The 17,625-nt window shown below is 37.9% G+C and overlaps 1 protein-coding gene across 11 annotated transcripts; it reads right to left on the bottom strand.

The window, feature by feature from the left end:
- Nucleotides 1-364: 364 nt before the first annotated feature.
- LOC119987415 (platelet binding protein GspB) lies at nt 365-16,523 on the bottom strand. Of its 11 annotated transcripts, none has more exons than XM_038832320.1 (17): nt 16,359-16,519; nt 16,185-16,274; nt 13,827-15,321; nt 13,205-13,738; nt 12,156-12,305; nt 10,617-11,029; nt 9,446-9,924; nt 9,253-9,305; nt 9,070-9,174; nt 7,250-8,991; nt 6,832-6,940; nt 5,521-5,701; nt 3,260-3,327; nt 3,063-3,178; nt 2,062-2,952; nt 782-869; nt 365-671 (listed from the first exon to the last, which is right to left on the bottom strand). In XM_038832320.1, exons 3-17 carry the CDS (start codon nt 15,304-15,306, stop codon nt 655-657), a joined length of 6,426 nt encoding a protein of 2,141 aa, XP_038688248.1. In that variant the 5' UTR covers nt 15,307-15,321; nt 16,185-16,274; nt 16,359-16,519; the 3' UTR covers nt 365-654. The 11 variants fall into 11 exon arrangements, with proteins under 11 accessions (XP_038688248.1, XP_038688245.1, XP_038688255.1 ...); XM_038832317.1 differs by having other exon boundaries at nt 13,827-15,315; XM_038832327.1 differs by having other exon boundaries at nt 10,617-10,957; nt 13,827-15,315.
- Nucleotides 16,524-17,625: the final 1,102 nt, after the last annotated feature.

The following is a 17,625-nucleotide window of genomic DNA, read 5'->3' as shown; positions in this document are numbered from 1 at the left end:
TTTCGGCTTTTTATTTTCAAGTGATTCTAACCACTTTTGTATTCCCGTGTTTTCTAAAATGGACAACCAAATATTTGTATTCCTGTGTTTTCTAAAATCAACAACCAAATATATTTTCAGAGTCGCTTCAGTTTTTCAAAAAATAAAAACAGAAAGTACATTAAAAACGAACATACCGAACAAAACAGAAAATCTGTGACTTGAGCAACATACACGGCTTTCGGGACTCCAAACCTACTAATGATTGTTCAAATCACGAAATGAGCAGGTTTTCCCTTGCATGCATATTCCCCTTTGGTCAAAACCAAACCGTATCTTCCCACCATAACACAATACAAATATTATGTGTCACACGCACACCTCATCAGTGAAGCAAAGCAGCATACCACATTGCATATAATCATCTGCAAATCCTAGAGACTTTTCAAGCCAAACATCGTGAATAATTTCCATACACAACTTGTTAAAAGTAAACCTAGGGAGATAAATGATAATTCTGAATAATCTACAATCTATGGCATCTACTGACTACATCTCATAACTATAAACCCAAGGAAACAATAATTTCCATCTCTAACTTTCACCTCTTTTGTTGATATACACAAAAACTACTCTCGGGCCATCGATAATCAATTACTTTATCTGCATCCCTTCTCAACCATGGTTATTACCTGTTAAAATCAAAGCCAATTTCACCAGCAGCCAAAAGGAGGAAATATATGAACAAAGTCATAGAGCAGCAATATAGACAAATTTTGCATCTAGATATTTGAACTCTCACCCCGCGATGCACTCCTCCTGTGACTTTTGTCATGAGATGCAGAAGGGATTTTAGAAGTGATCATTGAGCTTTGCAATCCTTCTAATAGCTGCAAGAAAAAAAAAATGAATGGAAAGCCAATTAAAGCTATATGCAGAATAAATACAGGAAAAAGTGCAAAAAGATAAAATGCCCAAGAATATGAGAGTCTGTGGCATACTTCTAAAAACTTCAACAAGGAGCACAAAAGACAATCAAATTCATGGGAAATGACAAAAACTCATCCAGTGTGTTAATAGTTCTATTGGGTGAAGATGAGAGAGAATTATCGAACATGTACATAAAACAGATACATGACACACATGAATTGGAGGGAGAGAGAGTATATGAAAGGTACATAACAAGTGAAGATTCCCAACAAGCAAATGGCATGACACAAGTGCAGTCACCTGCTCCAAAACCAACCATAGGCTCCAATTTGTTACTGCGATCGAGTGTGCCTTTGAAAGTACATACTACATACACATTTGTCTCATGATGACACATGAAAGAAAAATCTTTGATAGCATTGTCAAAGCCAACTTAGGCTTAATTATTGTGTCCTTGTCCCCACCGAAAACAGCACACTTTATTTATTTATTTTTTCCCAAAAAACAAAGCAGTGTGTTTTTTTTACAGGAACAGAGATGTATGCAAGAGACCAAGAACTTTAGGTCCCACATAAAGGAATGTCAATAGCACTCCAAATGAGACGACCATCATCCCATTGGATTGTATCATTACATCCAGATAACAGAAGGTCAAGAATTTAAGGCATTAGGAATGTATTTATGTTGACATGAAAAGGAAAAATTAAGATATGCCCTGCATAAAAGCTAACACGAAGTACAAGTTCTTACGCAAAGAATAGATACAACAGTGGTAATGAGGAGTATTAAATCCACTGGTGTAACTAAAAGAACAAATAAAGGAGGAAGAAAGTAACAAATGCTTGCACCAAAGATAAGCACCATGTGTGAGAAATGTATACACTGCCAGACAAAATAATCAATCTAGTTTTTACACAATATCTGGCCTCATTATTGGAATAAAGGTAAGATTTGCAAAGAAATTTTGTTTACTTACAAAAGCTGAAAAGCAAGACAAGTAGGGCAGTATACACAACCAAATGCAGCTAAGGGACATACAAGGAAATACTTAATGGCCGCCTTAAAATAGACTTCATGCTAGGCAAAGAGTATCACATCAGAAGCATAAAAAATTCATATTCTAACCTTAATTATTTTAACATAAAAACTTACTCTTGATGTTGGCTGAATTCTGCGGTTAGATCTACGAGGCTCGGTAACATCAGTGGTTGGCTTCACAGAATTCCCACTGAACACCTTCTCTTCCTCAATTTTTCCCAATCTTCCATCAGCAGGTGCAAGTTTTTCTTTGTTTGCCCTTTCAGATTTTAAATTCCCTATGGAATTTTTCTTTGATGAACGAACATCTGATGGAGGTGGCAATGATGAAAATAATACGGGCCCCTCCCCTGCTCTGCTAGAGCGAGAAAAAGATTGAAACTCCAGCAGATTAGTCTTTCCTGATATATTCTCATCCTGACTGACAGAATCCCTGGTCTTAGCAGCATGACCTGTAACAGCATCTCCATGAGTAGAAACTTCAGCGTTCACTAAATTGTCCTTTTGTGGAACTGCTCTGCCTGGAAGACTTTGCTGTTTCCCAGACTTGAGAACCTTAGGCTTTGCTGCGGCCAAACGCTTTTCCTTTGGTTCAATTTTATTGGTGTTTTTCCACCCGCGGGATCCTGATCCCTGAGGCATCTGGTATTTTGCAAACTTAACAGAGTCATTTGACTCATTGATTTTAATGCTCTTATCTGCAACATAGTGTTTGCTTACATCCATAAATTTTCGTTTCTTCCCAGGCTTAGGCACACCAAAAACTAATCTCGATCCTTCCTTCTGTAAGCCAGTACGTATCATGCGGAGTGTATCAGGTTTCTTTTCATCTCTGGTGCTCTTACCAATATTGAATATTTTCTCATTCATGGATAAATCGAGTAACCTTGTGTCCTCGGGTTTATCAGATTCCACAACATAAACACTCTTTGACGTCTTATCTTGCCCTTTGACCTCCATTAAAGGGCTCCCAATCCTTGGTCGCTTTTCCCGAGGTGTATCACCCTGAATACCAAACAAGAAGTCGGTAAAAACAAGCACTTGAAAAGTTTTAATGCCTTGCGCTGAAAAAATTGTCGGAGAAAAACCAATGGACTAGAACAAGCAGCACAGACCTCATGAGAAAAGCACACATTTTCTCCTAAATTGGACCATTCAGTCCATTCTCCATCTTTCCAAATGAGAGAAGGCCGAAGATGCCATGCTCTGACAACAGATGTTTCTCCTTGAGCTGCAATAACAATGGCAAAGTTATTCATATTACAACAAGTTCAAATCATCTAACAAAATCTGGCTATTTTCAAAACATAACCTGAGAAATTGAGAGTCAACAAAGTTTCATCTTTCTTGTTCTTCTCAGTAACAACTCCTTCCCGCCAGCTGAAAAATAAAAGGAACCTGAATAAGGTAGTGATAGCCAACAAAAAAATACAAATAGAAATTGTGAACTACCACATCTGGGAAAAAGACTAGGTAATTGCAAAGAAAAATAGCCTGTTCAAAAACAAAATGCTAAACCCGTGCTTCAATGTCAAAGCATGGAGCAACAGTCATTAGTGTAACTAAGCTGGCTCAGAATGCAGTTGCAGAATGCATCAACAAGCTACCTCCTACTCCTACCAATCTGAAATAATTTATAATAAAGCCTAAACAACATTAAGTTTCCAAGTTATTATCTTTTTAACCAGCAGCTGCTCAGCAATTGCACCTACAGGAATACAATAAAAAATCTAGGTCAAAATAGAAGCTGGACAAGAAATGCCTGCTTCAATAATCACAGCAAATTGGGTCGTTCAATAACTGGCTGCTTCATGTAGCTTGCCGACCCTCATCAAATCAAAATCCAAACAATTTGGTATTTTCAACTGCATATTTCCAATTCAAAGGCCTTAAGACTTAAGAGAGTGTTCTGCTCCTGCAAAGATGACTTCTTTGGATGGGGAAGATGTTGGTCAGCAGATGCCACCTCTCAAGAAAACATGTACTACTAGGAGCGTTTAGACAATTTAGAAATTGACATAAAAAATGACAGGCCCTGTCCGCCCTTCAACAATGAACATATATCTCCAGAGAAGGAAAAGATTACCAGGATAATTGTTTCCTCTCCTTTTTGGTATGAACGAAAATGATTGGAAGAGCCTTTGGAAGGGAGGAGCTAGCTCTTTCACCTCTTAAAGTTAAGTGACTTAAAGTTCGTTTCTTTGGTTTAAGAAAAATTGTGAAGATACCAAGGATGTTACACATGATCTAAATTTATTTTTTCATTCGAAAAATATTGCAAGTAAATGAGTTTTACACATTAGACGGCACCCTGTGCCAACTTATCGTTTTTGTTTACTGGTTAAATGAGAGAGAATTTTAAATCTGCCGATTACTGTGTACTTGAACCTAAGTGAACATTGTGAATAAAACCAAAACATAAAAAAAAAATGTTCCTGAAAAAAATTAAAGAATTACCATTTACATTGTCAAATATTTGACAAAGAAAGATAATCAACCCATATGCCTACTAATTAAAAAAAAAGAGAGAGATAAAAAGAATTACCTACAAAAAAAGAAGATAATATTTGAATCATCACCTATTTCATCATACCTTTATACCAACAGGATTTGCAATCATTAACCCGTAAGTATTTTCTCATAGAATTCATCTATAAGGAATAATGACAGATTATTGAAATCCTTTGTTAATGTATTTTCACCTGTGCATGACAAAGAAAATACCAAGAGCATGCAATGCAGCTCTAAAAAAATTAATTTCCAGACTTGTCTAACTTAGCTGTTCTCAAAGAAGTCAGTAAATGATCATCTACCAGAAGCTTCGGTAAGCTCTAGGAATTCCATTTTATGCAAAGATATGAAAGATTGGGAGCTAGATCTCTTTATCAGATTCTGGGAAAAAAATTGAGCAGCAGCATGGTGTGAAGAGGAGGATAAAATCTGGGGAACTTGTGTTCAATGTGCATTCATATTATAATGAATTACAGAGGCAACCCACCATCAGAGAAATGATGGCTACCCCTGCCAGAGGATTTGGAAAGCTAAAATTCCGCCAAAGATGGCTTTTTTTGAAAGCTATATGGAACAAAATCCTTATATGGATAATTTGAAGAAGAGAGGACTTCAGCTCACTAATAGATGTAGTCTATATATGAATGATGAAGAAAATAGCGTAGCTCTTTAAACTGAAGGGAGAGGAAGAATCCACCAATCATATTTTTTCTTCCACCAATCATATTTTTCTACACTGCTCCTGGACAAGAAGACTGCTCCACAATCTTGTTCGCATCAATTTCACATGTTGACTAATTGGAAAGGAACAAAAGAATCTTCAACGAAATGGAAACTGATGCAGACCTTTCTATAGATAATTTTATCTCCACTTGCAAGTTTTATTTTCTAAAATCTGTAACTGTCTAGACCCAATTAGCCAGTTGGGCATTTATTTTTTCTTGCTAGGCTTTGTAAATCTCATTGTATCTTTTTCCTTTGAGTTTAACCTCCTCAGAGGCCCCGAATAAAAATTATTTTGCATTGAAAAAAAATAAAAAATAAAAAGTTAGACTCACATACCTATCTTGCATCCATGCATCAACTCTATCCCCAACAGACCAAGAATAATCCCCCATTGCCACTCTGCGTCTCTTCCTTGTTCCTTCAAATGGCATGGCAGTAATAGGACGGGCAATACGTACTTTTGGCGCTTCGTCTCCTTCACCTTTGATTGCCACCCACTCCTTTAGCTTCTCTGGCCCTAACAAAAACGAAATTGAACAAATACATCAGGTTAGAATCTCATACGCTTTGACATAATCAGCAAAATACACATGGCACGATATTTTGCAACCCATCTTTCCAGGCCCCAAAAAACACCCGGAGGCCAAGAACTCCAGCCAGCAAAATAAGTGTTGTCACCTAAAAATGGTACTCATGAGTAACAGTTGGTTACAATAAGCAAGATCGCCAAATCATCAAAAGGCACAATCAAGGCCAACATATGGGCAAGGAAAATCTCCAAATTAATCAAAATGACATCAATATAAAGAATTGTCTCTTCTGCCATCATTTCAGGGACAGGATTGATGAAGATGAACTGAACCTCCCCTGAAGGGTATCAAATGCATAAAAGTTGATGGTTTGGACAAAGTTGCTGCTAATGGTACTACAGGGGAATATTTTTCCGCCTCAGACCTGACTAGGAATCTGTCAAATATTTTACAGTTGGAAAATGTGGACTACCACAATTGAGACAGTATGCTCGATTCTTCTTAGTTAATGGAAGCCATTTTGGTGGTTCAAAAGTATACTTTCCTTATCTGGATCAGTTTTCAATCATCATTTTATGTTGGGTAAGCATAAGAAGCAGTCATACCACTCAACATTTTCATATTTTTACACCTGCATTTTTTAGAATAACGCCAATCAGCACATTAAACATATTGGACTTCTTATTCTTTTGCCTTTTGGAGTCTCATCCTATTCTGTTAAGGAGAGGAAAAACATATTTCACAACAAGATAAATGGGTGGCTTGTGTGGAAGGCTTCTGGACTTGAGGATAATGAACTTCGCATATCCAAAAAACAGAAAGTTTGAGAGCTCTGTAGGCTGCTTTTGAGTTGTTTCAGAATAGGCCAGTTTATTTTTCCCTTTAATTCATGAAATGGATTGTTTTTATTCTAAAATCAGTTTCTCCCCTTCTCATAAAACACTCTTGATTTGTCTTTAGTATGACTGAAAGAACATTGCAGCTGTCTGTGTCACAGTGTCACATAAATGCAAACTGGCAGATATGAAGAAGATGCTTTCCCTAGACACAGAGCAGAAAGATTTTCCAAATCTTACACTAACAGATACTCAATTTAAAATAACGCACGATGGCATACCTCCATCCAATGCAAGTTCAGTGTAACAAACATAAGCTTTCCCATCCTTCAAGCTCAGCACATTGGCTGAAAACCAGGCTGCTTTAAATCCATCCCCTTCTTTGAAAACCTAGAAATAAAATAGAGCTTAGTAATAAGACGCAAAAATTAACATAACAAACAGCATTGCCAAAATTTAAAACCAGGGGATAACTTCTTTTTCACATAAGGTTTTTTTCAAGAAAAATAACATAAAGTCCTAACTTTTGACTCGTGTGGAAAATATTGTCTTTTAACTTATTATCCTCAACTGCAACAAACACGAAAAAAAAAACGAAAAATATTTTACATCATCTTTTTTGCAATACAAATGACGCAAAATTTTAATTATGAAAATAGCATAAAGTGAAAGTCTCAAAGTAATCCCGAGCTTACGAACCTCTACATGGGAACCTTCCTTTATGCTTTTCTCTTTTATGGCTTCCGCAGTGGCTTCTTTGTGCATGTTGATCAAAGATTTTGATCCACTCTCAGACTCGGGAACCACATCAATGGTTTTAGCTGAATCAGATGTCTTATGCCCCTTCTGCCCATTTGGATCCTTTGCACCAGCAGCATCAGAAGCTAATAACCCTTCAACATGCTCTGCATACATCTCCCTTACGGTAGGTGATTTTCCTTGGCTACTGCTCTGGTATTCTTTCTTGTCTAATGGGCCAAGTCTTAAATGGTCTGTGACGCTATCTACATGGAATGATTCTCTCACCACGTCATTTGATACCATGATCAGGTCAGAAGATACATGAGATACTTTCCAATAACCCTCAGGATCAGTAGCTACAAGCTCACTTAAAGGTAAAGGATCACCCATAGCAACTATTTTACCAGCTTGAGACACGGCTTCTGCTGCCAGCTCAGCAGCTTTTACAATAGCATCCATATTTTCAGCTTGTTTTGAGGCAGCTGAAGCAGCTTCAATCCTTCTTCTGGCAGCCTCCCTTGCAGCAACAAGGATCGAACTAGAGTTGTTCGTGCCATTTCCACCCTTCAAGATGAATGAAGGAGTTGTTGTTCCTCTCATAGTCTCCGAAAGAAAAATTGCATCACTTTGACTAGGATTGCTTGTAGCACTGGAAATAAATGCTTCATCAGCCATCATTTTTGCTTGCAAAGCAGCATTTGACGCAACATTGGCGGCAGCAGCTGCTGCCTTTGCAACCGCTGCTGCCGCTGAAATAGCAACAGCCGCAGAAGCTAGTTTAGTTTCAACATCTGGAGGCAACCCAGAATTGCTCTGTTTAACCAACAGACTCCACATCTCTTGGCTCTGACTAACAGAAGCAGCAGCAAGAGCAGCAGCATTTTCTGCCTGTGCCCTAGCCTCCTTAACTTTACTGAGGGTCTCCTCTGACAAAAACGCTCTTGGCTCTGCATCTTTTGTGAGAAGATTTGTAGATGTAGAAGATAAAGATGTGATAAGCTTTTCAGCAGAGACTTTTGAAACAAAGCTAGTAGGGTTTGTACTGTGGACGGAAGTAGCTGGAATTTTAGTAACAGTAGGGGCAGAGACTGATTCCATGCCAGGTTGGGAATGTAATACATTCTGGCCAAGATCCTCAGGGGTCACATTCTTTCTCCTTTTTCTAGACTTTGGCTCTGTGGATTGCAGTCCTGATGATCCTGTCACCTTTTTCCCATCAAGCATTGGAGAAATGCCAGAAAAAAGGCTTGCTGATGCCACATTCTGTATAATAGGACTGGATGAAAGATGCTTAACACCATAGGATTGTGGCAAAGGTGGCTCTCTTGCAGAAGCCAACTTAACTGCCTCTGTGATAGGCAACACTGGAGGATGAACAATGGTGTCAAATGCAGAGTTAAGTGGAGAAGCAACCAATGTGAATGGGGACTGAGATATCCAAGCAGAATTGGATCCAACAATATTCCTCATAGGCGGAGTTTGATGAGGTTGCAATGGAGAAAGTGCCCGCTGATAATCCAAGATTCCACCCCTCGGCAAGCCACTAATTTGCAGTCCATCACCAGGTGTAGGAATACTCCATAGCGGGGAAGAGTGAGGGATGGTGGGGTTGAAAATCATTGGAGTACCCTTACTGTTGGCTAGACCAACAGGAGTATGAAGCGCACTTTGCTTAATAGCTGTATCAGGAGCTCTAGCAGCTGTAGTTTCCAACAACAAAGTTATATATCAAATGAAAATCTTCATTACACTATACAAGACAAAATTGAAATACATACCTGACCGTGACTGCAAAGGTGTCTCAGGGTTGAGATGAGATTTTTTACCATGAAGCCTCTCTATGCATGCATGCCAAGCATTCTCCCAAATGCTCTTCCCACCATCTACGGCCACAATGTAAAAAATTGACTACATTTTTTTGTAAATTCAAGTAAAAAGATAACAGCTTCTTGGCATCTAACCTGGTCCTCCAAATGCCGAAATCATATACGCTTCATCAGGAGCTGTTCCTTGACTGCACAAGTGATTTCAAAATCGAGGACATTAACAATCTACTACTTTCATAAGCACTTCATTCGTAGGGACGAATCTCAGTACTATGGATGCAAAATGAGTTCAATAAAAGTGGAAATATGAATAAACTAAAGAACTCACATCAATGCTCCATAAACAAATATTTGAGCCCGCAGTTGCACTTGTTGTAAGTCTGTGAATGGTTGATGAAGCACAACAGATGCAGAAGTTGAAGAACTCCAATCCAGCAAACCAGAAGCCGAAGTAGTAATAGCAAATGGTTTTATACCACTGCTACTGCTATGCACATGCCCATAACGTTGTATCTCATTAGATTGTGCAAGTTGACGAATCCCAGATGACGTCACTGAAGCATTGCTTACTTTTTCTCCCATTTCTGATTGTCTCACAGCGGTTGTTTCTTTAGACAAATTTCCCTTTCTAGCATTTTCCTTCGCTGTGGTTTTACCAGACGCTCGCCTGGTTCGTCGTGGAGTACCTTTAGAACCACCATGTACAACCTCTACATCAGGTACCTTCAAATTTACTTGGGGAACATCTTGAGTAAACCGAGGATCTGATTGGACCTTGGCAGAAGTCGAAGGAGATCCCTCTACAATCTTTCAGAAAACAAAAATAATAAAATTTAAACAGATTCAGAGTGGATACTACAGACCAAATTTCATGCCAGTAAATACTATAATTCAAACAAAAATCTAAAGGAAGATCCTTCCCACCACTGTAATCCAGGTTGACAGTTCACATTCTTAAAGAAAACTCAGTTAAGGCCTTCAATAATCTCAGAACAAAAAATTTATTAAACACGCTAAACAATCTTCATAATAATTAAAAGACGTCTCAACACCAAATCCCAATATATCAAGGATAAAAAGTCAAAAACAAAGCAACAACCTTCACAAGGAAATTATAACTAAAAACCATTAATCCCTCCTCCATGTTTATATTCCTCATGTCGACAATTTACATTTTTCAAGACGCTCAGTTACCGCCTTCATACACTACTAACACATTTAGCATCACAAACACAACCTTAGACTTGAAAATCAAATTTGGGGCTTCAGTCTTCAATACAAAGGTAATTTTGACAAGTCAGCACATTAGTATGGGTAGGTCTGAGAAGTTAATAAAATGGCTCTATTCCAAATTAAAATAGACAAGAATTACGAAACATCCTTTAAAAGAAGAATTATCGAACACCAAAAGATAGCATCAAGAAGTTAACAAATGACATGAATGGGATAGAGATATGGACAAAACTGAAAGGCGTTGACAACGACAAAAAAAACCTTACTGGGGTTATTTTCTTGGCACGCTTGATGGAAGAGGGATGCGACTTCTTGCCAGATTCTGCACGGGACAAATCTGATAATGAACTGACCTCAAATGTAAAGCTACTGTCACCCTTGGAGATATCATTTCCATTTTTCCCCTGAGGAACAGACAAAACCTGGCTGGTATCACCCTTAATTATCTGAGACACCGAAACATATTGGTTTGTGGATCTAGAGACTCCCTCCTGTCCGGTTTCGCTCTGAGAAAGCTCCATAGATATAGCAGCAGCAGCAGCAGCAGCAGCAGCAGGGGCATTGAAAGTCAATTTATCATCATCTCTAGAATTGCTTCCACTCTCTACTGCATTGAGTTTAGCTTGAGATTTAGATGGAGAAGGAGTAGAAGAACTTGCAATGATTTTTAATGGATCATCTGCACATCAAATATGGTTATGAGAACTGAAACATAAGCCATGCTAACTGGCAGGAATCAGAAATTCCTTTTAGAAACATAATCCAAAAGTAAACAACCGTGCCGTGAGACCGTGATTCAAATGGCATGAACTCATCCAGACTTCCTTTCAACAAAGAAAAAAATGTAGCAAAAACGCTGTCTGTTTACAAAATTTATCCTTATTTCTGCCATGTCTTTCAATAAAATGCAATTACCATGTATTCTAAAAGTTTAGTTGCAATACAGTTCAATATCAAGAAACATAGCAGCCTGGAATAATAACCTACATAAATCAAACAACTTTTCTAGTAAAACCTACAAACATTTGAAAGATCAAAGACTTGAAGGAACAAGGTGGCTGATCTTATCGAAACAAAAGATTTCCATTTTAAAAAATCGTATACAAACACGAGCACATTTAAGGCTACTAGGGTAGCAACAATATCGATGCTAGCCAATCTATCCAAAAAAGGACATTCAAAAATCTTGATATTAATTCAGAATAAACTTAATCTCAACAATCCATATTTACCACTAAGAATATCACTTTCGCCTGCCCCCAAAATTATTACCAAATAATTTCATCATGGGTAACTTTGTGAAATCAATTTCTGCTTATTTATCGAAAAATAGTGTAAAAATAAGCAAAAACGAGCAGAGGCAGGCTGAACATCATAGATGTAAGAAGTGCACTCCTAAAAAATCACCAGAGATGCAGCAAGCGTGATCCTACAGAGACCAATATTATAGGCCACTATGCATGCAAAAGGTCGACTATGAGGTGACATCTCAGCGTGACTTGATAGCAACCAACATCAAAGCCAAGAAGCACGCAAAAGGTTTACTATTGAGGTGACATCTCATTTTTTGTGAAGAGCTTACAGTGTTGGATATCCACATCAACTAAACTCCAGATTCATGATATCATTTCAGAGCTTTTAAATACTTCATACTTCTTTCTGAAAATTTAGCTCCCTTTTTCCACATTTGTTGACAACTTGCACTCTTCTCGTGTACTTTGATACTCACCCAAATAAGTGTATCAGTAATCAAATACAAAGACACAAATTTGCTTTCTTTTTCTCTCATCAATTAAATTACTCACCATCTGTCATCGTCACAGCAATGTCCCCAGAACTTTTATCTGCAGCTGCTAAGACAGCTTCATGTTCTTTTGGAATTTCTTGGCCAGTGTCACAGATGCCCTCCTCTAGAGATATAAGATTCCTATCTTCGTTTGATGTTAACACTGAGTCTGACAAAAAGTTAAACCATGGTAATATCAATCTAATGGAGTATCAACAGGAAGAAGTAAGGCCAAAACAAGCTATTAATGAAAGAACAGCTTGGAAAGGAGGGAAAGAAACAGCACAAAAAGCTAGTTAGAAATAATTCAAATAACAGATAAAAAAAGCATTAGTAAATGTGCAATACAATTCACAAATAGCATAAAGATCCAGACAAAAGAATTGGTCACATGAAGGTTGAGTTGCAAAAAAAAAAAGTTGTTAATAATGTTAGAATATGTTTAAATGATGTGAAATGCCCCAACCCAACAAGTTAACTTATTGGGTTGTATGGAAAAGTAACTAATATGAACATGTTATCGGAGCGGGAGGCCTTGGGTTCAAACCTTAACTTCCGCAATTTAAACCCTCATTTACTGTTGTTGCCCCCAGGGTGGGCCTTTGTGAGAGTAGCCTTAGTGTTGGACCTTGTTTGTTGTGCACGTGTTGGCCCGTCAGATTGCCCAGCCCACACGTGAGGGGAAGAGCTAGAATATGTATAAAAGATATGATATGCTCCAACCCAACAAGTTAACTTATTGGGTTGAATAGCAAAATAACTAATCTTAACATATTATGAAGCTTGCTAGTTAAGTTACAAAAAAAGTCGTTAAATAATGAGGCATAGTCTATTAAATATATCCCACAGCAAAATAAGAATTTGAACAAAACACCCATTTAATGATTTGAACAAAACACCCATTTAATGAGATAACTAGATAAGTACACCCCATAATGGTAACAATAACATTTAACTTGGGCTTATAATAACACATAACAAAGCTTTCAAAAAATTCATATGAGATTTGTTTGCGTAATAGCTACCTGAAAAAGGAAATAATAATTTCTATCAAGATTATGAATTCACCTGAAACTCCTACTATTTCCTTTGCATAATTTTCTTTTACGATCACTTCCACATGCTTCTCAGAGGTAACAAGTGCTTCAGCATTATCACTCGTCCCCATAGTAGAAGCACTGATCACTGAATGTATTTCAGTTGCCCCTATGCACTCTTGGTCACATTTGTTGGTTACTGCTGTTTGGGGCTTGATTTGGTTCTCAGTATTACAACCATCCACTACTGACAGAGGATAATCAACTGCCTTGCATGAAAATTGTTTAGCAGTGTCATAAGATGCACCTTTTTCAGAGGCAGAAATAGGACACACTTCTCCTTTAACTTGTGAGGATGACTCCAAATTGGTTGCTTCCATCGAAATTTTGGTTTCACTTTTCTCTTTATTTGTATGATTAGTTACCACTACAGGTAAAGTTGTTTTTTGAACCTCTTTGGGATCAGTAATGGCATCTGTGGTAAGGCCATCTCCTAAAGGTGTTGGAATACCATCTGTTGTGCCACAACATGCCAAGCTAGCATTTTCCAAAGTGATGTCGGATGCTGCAAAGAGAAGGGAAAACAAAAAAAAGAGACTAAAAATAAGCACACAGTAAAGTTCATATCATATGGTCAAGAGTTAATGAAGTACCTGATTCTTTGCCAACAGTAGCATTGGGTTGTATTTCTGCAACTGCCAATTCATTTTTTTCTTCAGCCAAAGATAAGGAAACAAGCCCCTTGTCAACAATAGATGATCCAACAACCTCAGACTCCATAATAACATGATCAGGATTAAATCCCACTCTCTCCTCTTTATCAACGGAATCATTTTCATGACATTCGCAGACATCAACCTCTCTGTGGTCCGCATTTCCATCATTATTTGAAGCTTTATGTCCATCCATGGACAACAAAGAGGTCTCATGTTCACTGACCAAGTTCTTGTCATCCAACAGGGAACTAGTCTCCAGGAAATCCTCCTTGTTGACGGTGTCATCCTGTCCATATGTTAACTTTGCAACAGATTCCATCTTTGGCTCTGGAGTGATACCAATTTCAGTATTGGTCTTGCTGCCCTCAACTTCATGCCCTTCGAAATTACTATAACCTTCAAAGGTCATTGGTGATACATCACAGGCACTTACCTGACATTGATCATCAATTTCTGAGTCTTTCAACAGGACCACATCTTCTAACTTTCTAGCCTGAGAAGGAATGCTCGACTGAATACCCTCACTACATCCTTCCACCATAGGTAAGTCAAGATCCCTCTTTAATGACAAATTAGAGGGTTTATCCAAATTAATCATTCTAGCTTCTACAATGTTGCCTTCCTCTGCAATCTCCACTGAGGCCGGAAAAAGCAGATCCTCCGAGTGAGAATCACAATTTTCAACCACTGTTCCATTCAGATTTTGATCATTCACTAGAGCCTCTTGGCTTAATAACTGCTGTTTCTTACCCCCCTTGCTGCTGTCTGTCTGCATATCATCTCTACTAGTATCACTGATATTTATTTGATGTTGAGCATCACCAGATGATTCATCTTTACGACTTTGTGAAGTACCCTCAACATGAAGTTGCCCTACTACTACATCCTGATTTAACCCAGAGAAAATTCCTGGAATTTCATCTGGTGGTACAGTCGGGCACAAATCTGTAATATCCCCTGATTTAGGTGGACAGATACTATCTTTCTTCGAACTGGGTTCCATCTGTTTTATTAAACAACCTAGCTCATCACAAGCATCTAACTCTCTAATTGTAGGGTGGGCGGGAATAATCTCTTCCTGCCCAACAGATTCTAATAACATTTCAACAGATTCTGAGGAGGTGGCCTCAGACCAAACATTCTTGCGCCTAGAAATAGTGCAAGACTCTGCAGCACTTGAATTGAACTCTATTCCACTATTTCCCCTGGAGAACTCCTCAATCCACTGGTTATCCTCGTTACTCTGAATACCAAGAAAAACCTCAGTTTCAACCAGATTTTCAAATCTTAAGTGTCCATGAAGACTGTCATCAAAATCAAACTTAGGAATAGCACATGGCTGTAGAGGAAATTTGGTGGTCCCTTCACCAGCTAAGTGATTATTCTGGCTATGAAAATCACTGTCATCATAATCCATGGGATACCCCTGCAGCTATAAATAAGTGAGAGGGAGAAAATATACGGAGAATGGAGGGAGCTAGGGATAGCATTGATACAGTGAATAAACTCATATCCTCTCCAACTATCAGCTACAAACTACTAAAAAGAATCGCTAGTAATGCACAAAAAGAAAAGTATGAAGAAGACCAAACACAAGCTTCAAAATTATCATCCAAATACTAAGAATCAACAAAATGAGTAATTCTAGTTTATTTATCACCAACACACCCACCACATGACATAGGTGTTCTCATATCATTTAACCAAAAAATGTAATACATTCCGTGTATAATGCTGCTCCCTTTATTCTATTTATTTTATGGCATGAATGGCTGGAAAATAACATATCTATAAACGTGTTAAACACATAGAACCTAATAGCCAAGAGGCCCAAGACACATAATTTAATGATTTTATATCAAAAATTTTGTATTTTAAAAACGAAAATTGAACTTTTGAGTAGAGAAAAATCTATAATAAAAAAATATCAATTTCAGATGGCAAAAATTCAATTAGCAGCAACTAGAGAGTTTTGCGGATGAATACTTGAGGTTTGGAGCAAGGTAGCACATTCTTCTGCTCTTTTTTTAAAAAAAAAAAATAGATATCATCGGTCTAAAACATCTAAAAGATTACAACTAAAAGGCTATAGTTACATCCAACTGAAATGCACATGATCTCTAGCTGAACCTCCTATAACTATTCACTGTTAGAACCAAAATGTAAAAAATGTCACCGTTGTTCATTTAAATTCACCATTATAAAGCAAATCCAATGCATTGAACTCTTGAACACAAAAACCCTAACCCTAATCGTACTAGTTTATCATTAATTAAGGTAGGAAATGAACAGTACCAGAACAAGTAAGTCTAGAGACGCTACCTCCCTCCATCCGGTGAAGAAATCCTTGCCGTTTTATCTCAAACCCAGCCGCAAGCTCATCTACTGCTCCACAACAACCGCTTCAAAATCACAAACCTCAACTTACAAAATAAAAGTTACGCGTCACTGGAGACTTTGTAAGCTTACCGGAATTAGGTTCTCCTGCCAACCACGCTAGGGTTTCGGTAACAGAAACGAGAAGAGAAATCAATTCGATAGAAGACAAAGACTGATAGTCTCGGTGGAATTGGGTTTGCTGAGATTTCTTGTTAGGGAAAAAACGGGCTCGTTGTGATGGAATGAGTGATTGTGATAGAATTTGAAAAAACAAGTGGGGTACTTGATCAACGGGCACAAAGAGAATGGTGTTGACACCTGGCACATCTCGATACGTCCGATAAATTAACGAAGAGAAAACTATACAATACCCGCAGTTATGGAACCTATGTCACAGAGATTTTTCTCACCGTCGATCTTGTCCATTTGAACGGTCAAGATGACGCTGCTACAAAATTAATTGACAGGTAAGGGCATCGAAATATGTAGGGATAGATCATGTAAGATAAAGAGGCACGTGGCAAGAAAAGTTAGATAACGTCGGAGAAGTACAAGGCTCTCACTTCGGGGCCTGAAAAGGGCCCATTAGGGTAATAAATTAGAGATCTCTTGTGAACCGTTGGATTGTAATACTTTGTTCAGTTCTCTTGGATTTGGCACATATGGATGGACGGTTATCACAACTCTTTAGAAATGTTTCACGTTATTAAAAGAAAGAAACAAAACCCACCAATGAAATACCAAACTTGCCGGTGAGGAAATATTTAAGAACGGAATTTTCCAAATCCCACCCCAAAAAAGATGGATGGGATCCACCCCATCAACTCGCGCTTTACAAAGGGTATTAATATATTAACACCCCTATAACCTGTGTTCAAATCTACGATCAGAAATGGGGTAAGACGAAGTCACGAAGATAGGACGAGGGTGAGGAGACGAGAAACGGTCCCATTAACATTGCATTAGCATTTTGATCAAAACTTGTAAACATACATTTGTGTCGGGAAAATCTAAGAAAAATTTTTAGTTCTCATTCGTCAGACTTTGCAGTGTTGTTGTTTCAAAACAGATTGAGAAGAAAAAGAAGAAAAGCCTAATAAGTGACAATTTTGTGACTATTTAACGAGTAAATATTCAATGATCTTGACACACCACGTTATACGTTGATATAAAGTATCATAACCAATGGAACTGTGCCTACTCACATACAATTAGTGTATTCTTAAAATTTGAATTGCAAACTATTATCTTCATTCTCAATTACTCATTCTTTGTCATCAACCACTCGTGAATTGACATCATCCTATTAGTTATGGTACACCACATTAACATATGTTCACATGGTGCGCCAAGACCG

The sequence above is a fragment of the Tripterygium wilfordii genome, chromosome 20, assembly GCF_013401445.1.
Source record: "Tripterygium wilfordii isolate XIE 37 chromosome 20, ASM1340144v1, whole genome shotgun sequence".
NCBI classification, from domain to species: Eukaryota; Viridiplantae; Streptophyta; class Magnoliopsida; order Celastrales; family Celastraceae; genus Tripterygium; species Tripterygium wilfordii.
Note: the sequence above shows the minus strand (reverse complement) of the source record. Positions and strands in the feature narration are given on the sequence as shown.